This window comes from Asparagus officinalis, chromosome 2, assembly GCF_001876935.1.
Source record: "Asparagus officinalis chromosome 2, Aspof.V1, whole genome shotgun sequence".
NCBI lineage: Eukaryota > Viridiplantae > Streptophyta > Magnoliopsida > Asparagales > Asparagaceae > Asparagus > Asparagus officinalis.
Genome location: NC_033795.1, coordinates 1,010,147 through 1,020,124, shown reverse-complemented (window position 1 = coordinate 1,020,124; position 9,978 = coordinate 1,010,147). Strand labels below are relative to the sequence as shown.

At 40.9% G+C, this 9,978-nt stretch overlaps 1 protein-coding gene across 1 annotated transcript; it reads right to left on the bottom strand.

Annotated features, from left to right (window-relative positions):
• Positions 814–3,606, bottom strand: LOC109829813 (7-deoxyloganetic acid glucosyltransferase-like). The gene is given in 3 exon segments (XM_020396861.1): positions 814–2,017; positions 2,019–2,459; positions 2,958–3,606. Coding segments are annotated over 3 exon segments (1,479 nt in total). The 5' UTR covers positions 3,475–3,606; the 3' UTR covers positions 814–1,496.

The following is a 9,978-nucleotide window of genomic DNA, read 5'->3' as shown; positions in this document are numbered from 1 at the left end:
TAATTAAATTAAATCTCATTCGCACCATAAAATGGAAATCCTACATTTTTTTTACAAAAAAAAAAGAGTAGTCCTGGCATTTTTTGATGATTAATTATTGAAGACCTAAATTGGTGTTTTTTTGGCGATCGTTAGATTTACCTATTAAAAAAAACTATGCATTCGGTACCAGAATCATTGAACCAGCTCGCAATGGCTGGAAATGTTAGGAGTTCAATTGTGAAATTGGATTCAAGAAATAAAAAACAAAAACAAATGTAAAAATCTAGTCATAGATTGTGTCATCCTTTCACGCGAATTTTCGTCAATTTGATTTTGATTATATTCAAACTGACTAAAGCTAGCGGCGGAGTTTTCTCTCTCTCTCTCTCTCTCTCTCTCTCTCTCTCTCTCTCTCTCTCTCTCTCTCTTTTGAATAAGCTCAACGGCTTATCTGCTTCATTAACATTTTTCCATTTTCAAGATGATCTGCATTCTGAGTTACATAGATAATCTCATATTTCATTTAAAGTTCATTTTTACTGTGCGGTGCGCGCAGGACTCAATGCAGTTAGAAAAGGAAGCCTGCTTCCTGAAAAAAATGCATGATCGAAGAAATCAATGGAGGCATGCAAGGTACCTTCATATCCTATACGTGTATCTTTAATAATCCCTCATCAAAAAGTAAAAAAGTTTTTTTTTTAAATTTCCTCTCCCCTCTTTTTTTCTTCTTGTTCTTGCATTAGGAGCTAAAAACTTTAGGACAGAAATTCGATGTGTAAAAGTTCTAAAACTTTTATGAAATTTGAAGCAGACGAGAAGAAAAGGCTAAGCTCTCATTCAAAACCGAAATACGAATGCAACATTGAACAGCAAATAAGACTCAGATGAAGAAGATATTTTTGCCAACCTATGGCTTTGAGATTACTTCAGCTGTTGGAATTGCATGATGCATTATTCTATAGTCTTGTAGCTGTTATCTAAGATTTAGAATCCTCAATTTTTGTCTCAAATGTAGGAGCTCTTTTGTGATTCTTCAATAGATCATAGGGGTTTTGACTCTCCTAATGTCAAAAAAGTGAAGCGTCCATTTTTCTCATCAAAATCTATTAATACTTGATCGTTATGATAGCACATCTCGGGGATTTGCAGTCATTCACACTTTTCATTCAACACTATCAGCTGATTTGTCATCCATAAGATAGTTATGACATGATACTTGCTATGATTTGCATTCATTTTCTTTTTTTACTCAACATTATCAAATCCGTTACTACTCTAAATAATATATTGTTATAATCAAGTCTAAATAATAGCCGACTGTAGCAGTCCACAAAATAGACCCTCCATTGGTTTCTGATGCTGTAAATCCACCTGAAATCATAATTTCTAAGGCTACCAACTTCTTTCCATGCGCAATATTCTTCCATTAATAACACAGAAACAAGCTTGCGTCATAAGCTGTGATACATAGCATCTAATAGCAACGCGCTCCTGTTTATTCAAATTATCGGCTATTATATTCTTAATGATTTGATATGTTGGACTAATTTTTGAAAGTTCATGTTAGAAGATCCATTTTCCTTCACACTTTCTCTTGCAATATTAGCCATCTCACTTACTGACTTCCTCAGCCCCTCATCCACCATTACCTTCCTAGCCATACTCTCTATAGTGTTCCTATCGCATGTATCCTTCATGTCTACTCCAATCTTCCACACTTCACCCACATACCTACTGGTAATTTGTTGGTCAGCAAAGAATGGCCAACATATCATCGGCACCCCCGCTGCAATGCTCTCCAACGTCGAGTTCCATCCGCTATGCGTCAAGAAGCACCCAATTGCTGGATGGGCTAGTACCTCTTCTTGTGGGGCCCATGGCACGAAACAAACCCTTTCCGTTGTGTATATCTCTAGCTCTGTTGTGATTCCTTGTACAAGATCAGGTCGAATCACCCATAAGAACCTATGGCCGCTATTGACAAGCCCATGAAAAAACTCGTGAAACTTGTACCCCGTCATGGTTGTTATGCTACCAATGGCCGCTATTGACAAGCCCATGAAAAAACTCGTGAAACTTGTACCCCGTCATGGTTGTTATGCTACCGAAGCTGATATAGACAACTGACTTGTTTGGTTGGGAGTCTAGCCACTCGATACAAGATCTATCCTGTAGCCAGAAACTAGGGAAATTGGTGGATGAATTCAAGTTTCTTTGAAGAAGGTGAAGAGGCCCGATAGTGTAAATGATTGGACAGACAGAACGAATGTGAGATAGGACAAGTGAATCTAATGGTTCGAAGGTGTTTAGGATGAGAGCTTTCGCTCTTCCCAAGTTGTTGCTCGCAGTGTTAAAGAATCCAAGGACTCGATCATTTGGAGATTTGGCGTGTCTTAGTGTGCCTGGAAGATCTCTGCGTCGTAAGAGACTCTGCATCCCTTCTACCCCTTGTATCGGATCATCCATGTCAGCCTCCTCTGCAGTTGAGCATTTTACCAAAGGGTGAGGTTATAATACACTTATGGTGTAACTAAAAATATTTACGCCTACTTAGGAAAATACATGTCTTCCATCTGTATGATTAATCCAAATCGTTCTTTGATATCCATTATCCACACATCAATAAACCCAAGTGGATCAAAACCCCAAATGGAGGGGACTTTCCATCCTATGATTAAAGCAACTCAAGATAATCGCCGTTTGAGTCTGGTATATGTTGTTCATCTCTGAGTCATGAGATGCTGCAGAGACTAGAGGTTCCAAATCAATGTGATTTTTTTATCTCCGTGAATTTGTGAACGTGTGGATCATGATGAGTGGGTTGGAGTATTATATAGATGGTTAGACATATATATTCACGGGCAATTGTAAACTCCAATCAGTTACATCCTATGCGTAACGAAATGGTCTTATTATATAGATCTATCTTTTAAATTCTGGGACTAGTAAAGTGTCGGTAGAGCAGATCATCATACCAGGGAACGGGAGCTCTCCTCTTTTTATGAGCTCTGGAATGGAGTAATAAGCCCACACACTGCAAGGACTGCTTGTACGCAGAAGGATCACAGGAACCATCATCTCCTCAGCCACATCAAATGCAACAGGCATCAACCCATCGGCCACAACACAAGTAACTGGTGGCCACCCGTCGGGGTCTTCACCATTCTTAGGCACCAAAGTCTCCCTATAGAGTTCACTACATCGAGCCCTTATTGAGTCTACAAGGTCTACTACTTGTAAAATTGGCTCAGTATTGTTGCTAGTGAGTCCATCAGGGAGTGTTTTGAATCTGAACCTAGGCTGTTGAGCCAGTTGCTCGAGGGCAGGAGAGTTTTTGAGCAGGCGGTTATGGATGGTTTCCGTGTTGAGGAAGGTTATATGGAAGCCAGAGAGCGATAGAAGCTCCGCTAGTTTGAGTATCGGAGGGATATGACCCTGAATGGGGAAGGGGAAGACGAGGACATGTGGGTTTTTTGCCTTATCTTCTGCCATGGATTTGTTTTTTTTTTTTGTTTCTGATCTTTGTGATGATGCTTTGTGCGTCTCATCCTAGTTTTTATATTAGGTAGTAATTGAGTCTTTATTTCCTCTTTTTTTAGGGAAAAGTAGTCTAGAGCTTATTATCATTATTATTATGATAGCTCCATTTGAGAAGGGTGCAGTGGTATAAGGTTGGCTGTCGTGAAATTATGTAATATGATGACTACTATGTCATCCATTTAAGTTGGTTGTTTCTTCTTGTAAGTTTGTGAGGTCATCTATTCTTCAAGATTTGGAGAGAGAGAGGCCTGCGTAAGAGTATATTATGTCAAATTTCGAGACTTCAGAATCATGAGGATAGGAAGAAAAATAAAAATAAAAATAAGAATAAAAACCTTGATATAATTGCTTCTCATCAGCAATATATGTCCTTTCGTTGAAAACCAACATTTAGCATAAAAAACAAATGCAACCATCTTAGTTTAGTGTTGTTGATTTATATGTGTCGTCCACTTACATTGACTGTTAGTTCTTCAATCTTTGTGAGGTCATCTATTCTTCAGGATTTTAGACAAAGGGACCTGAATCGCAATATTATTGTGTAAAGTTTGGGACTTCACAATTATGGGTATACGGGGTGTAGGGTCGAAAAATTAAAGTTTGATTGATTTTTTGTTTTAATAATGGGTTCGATCGTTTGGTACGAATACCTTACAATCACTCACTCTTGATTACAAAGGAAGAGAAGATTAATTTGACTTCTCTTTTGTTTAAAAGTGGGTTCTAGGTGGCGAAATGATGCTTCTCTCGATGCTTAAGCCGAGATTGCTTCCCGTTGACGATCAGAACAAGATCACAACAACTTTTGATGGTGGCTTGGATCACGAAAATGTAGACATTAATCTCTCTTCACGCGATCGCTAAAAACTCCTCCAGAAGTCTAAAAAAAAGTCCCTTCTTCATAGTTGCTCATGGCTATTTATAAGGTTTCAGTACGTACCAATGTGCTAAAATTGTGGGTAGAGGGTGTAACTGCCTCATGTAATTCAGCCCACGTTGGTTAATGGGGCGAAACATGCTCTTGGAACTTAGCCCACGTGGCTGACTAAGTCTTCGGAGCCGTTACAGTTGAATCTCCAGCGGACGACGAGCCTCGCTGTTTGCCGAAGTTCACCTGATTGAACGAACTTCAATATGTAGCGAAGTTCGTCTTCTAAGGCTAACTTTGTAGTACAACGAACTCTGTCTTCACTGACGTCGTCTGACGAGCTTCGTATTCACTAATGAACTTTGTCTTCGACAGCTGAGTCCAACTGCGTAGCAAGTCTTGTGAATTTCCTTTTGAGGAGCCTCATCTTCACAATGAGCTTCACGTCTGGTGATGAGCTCTGAACCTCGTATCCAATGACGAGCTTCGAACCCCGTTTCTAACGACTAGCTTCGAACCTCGTTTCCACTAGTGAACTTCGAACCTCGTATCCAACGACGAGTTTCGAACCTCGTTTCCACTAATGAGCTTCAAACCTCGTATCCAATGACGAGCTTCGAACCTCGTTTCTATTGATGAGTTCGCCGAGCCTCGCTGCATGGTGAACCTCGTTTCTGATATGACTCATCGCTGGGTGATGAGTCTTATCTTTGACCAAGACGAGGTTTGTCCCTATGACGACCTTCGTTATATCTTGAAGTTCGATATTTTTTAATGACTACAAAATCCCCTTCAAAGTTTTCAGACTTGAATTGGGTTGTATGGAGTCTGAAACACTTTGAATCATATTAGGACGAACTTAGCCTCATTGTTCGCAATTCAATGCTTCTGTAAGCTTCGCCACAAAGTTCGGCAATTGGCTGACCTTCGTCTTTCCATGTGAGTATTGTTAGACCCACACATGGTTTTAAATATCGGCCGATAATCCGATATTATCGCCGAGTTATCGGATTTGAGAGCTTTCCGCGAGGATAAGTAGAATTTTTAATCGGTTATCGTTTTTTGCGGTTTATCGGCGATAAAGACACTTATCGGCCGATAAGTAGGCTCTAAATATGGGCTTTATCGGCCGATAAATAGGATTTGTGAGCTTTTACTTTTTTTTGGATTTGTTCTTTAAATGTTTACAAATTATGAATTATTTGTTGCTTTTGAAACTTGGTTGATTAGTGATTAGCATGTTTGTTTATGGATATTGATAATGGCTCATAACTACTAAATATCAACTTAGTAAGTTAGTTTATAAATCTCACAATTAAACAATAATTATGTAGATGCGTAGATGGTTCTTCATTCTTGATGTTATCTTATTATTTGCTTGTTTATTATTCCATTTTGACTAACATTATATTTTTTTTAAGCTTATGTTTGTTTATTATTTGCTAGTATATTACTCCGATAAATACTACTTATCCCCGATATATCCCTAATTTCCGCTATCCGATAAGGATTTTGACCGTCCGATAAATCCCCGATAACCGACATTTAAAACCTTGGACCCACACCTATATGGCACCTTTCAGCCTTATCAGCAGTAACTATTACACACCTTTTCTAGACCCGATAGGTGGCTGTCAGCTGGTGCCTTGAGATCTCTTCCATGGATCTCGCCCGCAGATCTCGTTGGGAAAGTGATTCATCCAACAATCTCAATCGAAGATCTCGGCCATTGATTCGATTTCTCCCGCCTCTATATATATGACGTCATCATACGAAGAGTCCTTTCTTCTTCTGATCGCTTGAGTTATCAAAACCCTTCATCTCCCAAATTCTGAACCTTTCTTCTTGGAGAGCTTCCAATCCGAGACCAATGGCTCCTCAAACCGCTGTAAGCAAAGGTAAGGGCAAGAAGGTCGTCGGTCCTTCAGATGATCCTGCGGCTTCATCCGCTTTCTCATGTAATAGATCTGCATGCAAGGTCTGCGTTTCATCACAGATGAACCCTGTCTATTTTCTTTTCTTTCTCCCCAAGGAGCTTCTCTACCATTGCTTCCAAGCGTCTGATAGATTCCTGTTACTGACGGATGGTTGATTGTTGTTCTTCCATCTTCCTCGCCATGTCTTCCTCACTTCCAGCCATGTGAGCACTTGCTTGTTCACTTTGATCGGTATTAGAGGGTTGAGAGGTTGCAATAGCTGAGTTTTCAGGCTCCTCACCAGCCTCATCTGTAATGTCTGCTAATCGCCGATAATCTAACGAGATCACCACACTAGTACGAGTACGAGTGTGACTCCCTGCCCCTCAATGAGCATTTCACCTAACCCTGGAGAGTACTCAGGATCAGAAGATTCAGAAGAATCAGTCGAGGCTTTGCTCTTGCCCTTGCTGACCATATTAATCGTCACTTCAACTTGACGATTCTTAGGCGCTTGTTTCTTGGGACGAAAGCGTCTTCTTCTAGATGACGAGACCGTCGATGACTCAGTCAGTCGTTCGAAGACTGAAGATTTGTGTGCTGACTCTCCACATGAATATTGGGAAAGCACTGTAGAGATAAGCTTCTCACAGCAGCAATAAGATTGTATCTGACTCATGTTGCGTTTGCACATAGATAGTCACGGAGGTCAACAGTGGAACTACCCCCAGCGGGCTCTGTCGACTTAGCTTTACCCGAGCGAGGCCCTCTAAATGATAGAGGTTGACGAACTTGGGTAGCTGGACGAACTTCGTCATTCATGTGTTTATGACGAGGTTCGTTGGTAGGACGAGCTTGGCGCATTCGCCTTCTCGGTCTTGTTTGGTTCAAAAGTTGTTTTTTTTATTATCATAGAACCTGTTACAATCGTTTATCGATTACAAGTTTAAAAAAATAGAAAAGTTGATCTTTTTTATAAGATCTTCTTACACAATAAAAAATAAAAGATTATAATTTTATCAAACAACACATAGATCCTATTTATTAGTCTCTGTTTACGTGGGATCTTCGCCTGTGTCGGGACGTGTTAGCCCGTGGACTGTCACGGATCAGATCTGATTGACAGATTGATGACCAAAGTTCTTACTTCACCAAGGAAGTAATCGCTGAAGTAAATGATCTCGACCAAGCGAGATCACTACTCTTCTCGAAATTAAGTCCAAACCTGATCTCATGGAATTGGGGGACGGACCTTAGATCCTTTGAAATCCACTCTTTATGCACAGGAATTCGCCAAGATCTCGCTAGCCTCTCTCAAATTCGTGGCTCCCTTCAAATATGTCTTTATGAGGGTGCTAGGGGTGTATTTATAGGCTTTAAATACCGTGTTTGTGGATATGAATATCGTGTTTGTGGATAGGGTCGAAGAACAACCGTTATTATCCGTTTAGGTGGGTTTTCGGTTGTGTAACAGCTTCCACATGTTTAAGGATAACCCCACATGTTTATGGATGACCCCAAGGAGTTCTAGAAGTCAATCTTATCAGAAAACACGCCGGGAACTGACCTGGGTGCGAGTCACTTCGACTGTCTCGCACATGTCCGAGACAGTTTGGACTGTCTCGGGTATTTTGGTCTTAACTCTCTCGTCCGATCTCGGAATGTGATGATTCAAGATGCGTTGAAAAACTGACAAATAGACCTATAACTCTTGTCTTTTAAGCTTCTTCAGATTCGAAGCGAGTCATGGTTAAAATCTCTATTATTCTCCAAGACACACTTTGTGTCTCGCTGGTGTAAAATGGCCTAAACGGTCTCAGGTATTTTGGCTCTAACTCTCTCGTCCGACCTCGGAATAAAGTGATTTAAGATGCGTTAGAAAGCTCACGAAGAGCTCTATAACCTTCTATGAGCGAGACACCCATGTGATGAGCGAGATATGAGTGGTTCTTACTCCTTTGTGGGTGAAACGTAACCCCGGATCGAGTCGCTTCTTCATTATTATACCATTCCGTTGATTTGTATGCTTTATCAACTCGCTTCGTGTATTTGTTAGCTTCTCTATGACATCAGATAATCCTCCTTGATTCGGATAATGACTTTTATCGTCTTCTCTTCGTCTCGAGCTATGTACGGGAACCCATAGGTAATTTTTAACGCCTACATGTCTGTTCTTAACTTGAGGTTCACTCTCTTGATGAACCTTGGAGTGAACCACTTGTTGAGCTGATTGAACCTCACTTTGTGGATGTTCGTTCTCCAAGCCTACTTGGGTGCAGGGACGAGCTCTGTCATTTTGACGTTCCTCGGCCAGTTGACCCTCGACAGACTTATTAAATTTGGATTTACTGACTTTCGATCGATAGAGAAAACCATCCAACGAGATCAAAGCTCGAGCGCTACAGCGAGCTTGATTTTGGCGTTGTTGTTGTCACGCACATCCCGAAAGTGGACGTACAAAAACTCTCGCTTCAGCCAAAGCTGGACGAGGTTCGTTATCAGAAGCTAATGTTTGGCTAATAGAAGCCGAAGTTCGGCTAGGTTGCTTAACAACCTATTTCTTAGCCTGACGACTAGTTATTGGAGCCTCATCTTTGAGAGGCATAGAATTTTTTCGAGGCTAAGTCGAGTTGAATCATCAGAAGCCACATGGGCTGAAGTTTCATAAGAGACTCGGCGATACTTTCGTGCCTTGGTGGGACTGGTCTTACTAGAGGAAACAAACTCCTCGTACTCCATTTGGTCAAACTCTATGACTAGAGTTTCAACCTCGGCTCCCATTGCAATCTTATCTGACTGCACCACCACCAGTTCGTCAGAAAGAATGGTTTCTCTCACTGTGATTGCCATCTTCTGTAAGGTCGAAAAATTAAAGTTTGATTGATTTTTGTTTTAAGAATGGGTTCGATCGCATGATACGAATCTCTTACAATCACTCACTCTCGATTACAGAGGAAGAGAAGATTATTTTTTTTTAAAATGGGTTCTAGGTGGCGAAAGGATGCTTCTTTCGATGCTTAAGCCGAGATTGCTTCCCGTTGACGATCAAAACAAGATCACAAAAGCTTTTGATGGTGGCTTGAATCACGAAAATACAGACACTAATCTCTCTTCACACGATCGCCAAAAACTCCTCCAGAAGTTTAAAAAAAGCCCCTTCTTCATAGCTGCTCATGGCTATTTATAAGGTTTCAGCACGTAACCAATGTACTAAAATTATGGGTAGAGGGCGTTACTGCTTCCTGTAATTCAACCCACGTTGGTTAATGAGGCGAAACATGCTCCTAAAACTTAGCCCACATGGCTGACTAAGTCTTCCGGCTAACTAAGTCTTCCGAGCCGTTACAGTTGGATCTCCAGCGGACGACGAGCCTCACTGTTTGGCGAAGTTCATCTGATTGAACGAACCTCAATATGCAGCGAAGTTCGTCTCCTAAGACCAACTTTGTAGTACATCGAACTCTGTCTTCATTGATGTCGTCTGACGAGCTTCGTATTCACTAACGAGCTTCGTATTCACTAACGAGCTTCATATTCACTAACGAACTTCGTCTTCGACAGCTGAGTCCAACTGCGCAGCAAATCTTGTGAATTTCCTTTTGACGAGCCTCATCTTTATTAATGAGATTCACGTCTGGTGATGAGCTCCAAACCTCGTATCCAATGACGAGC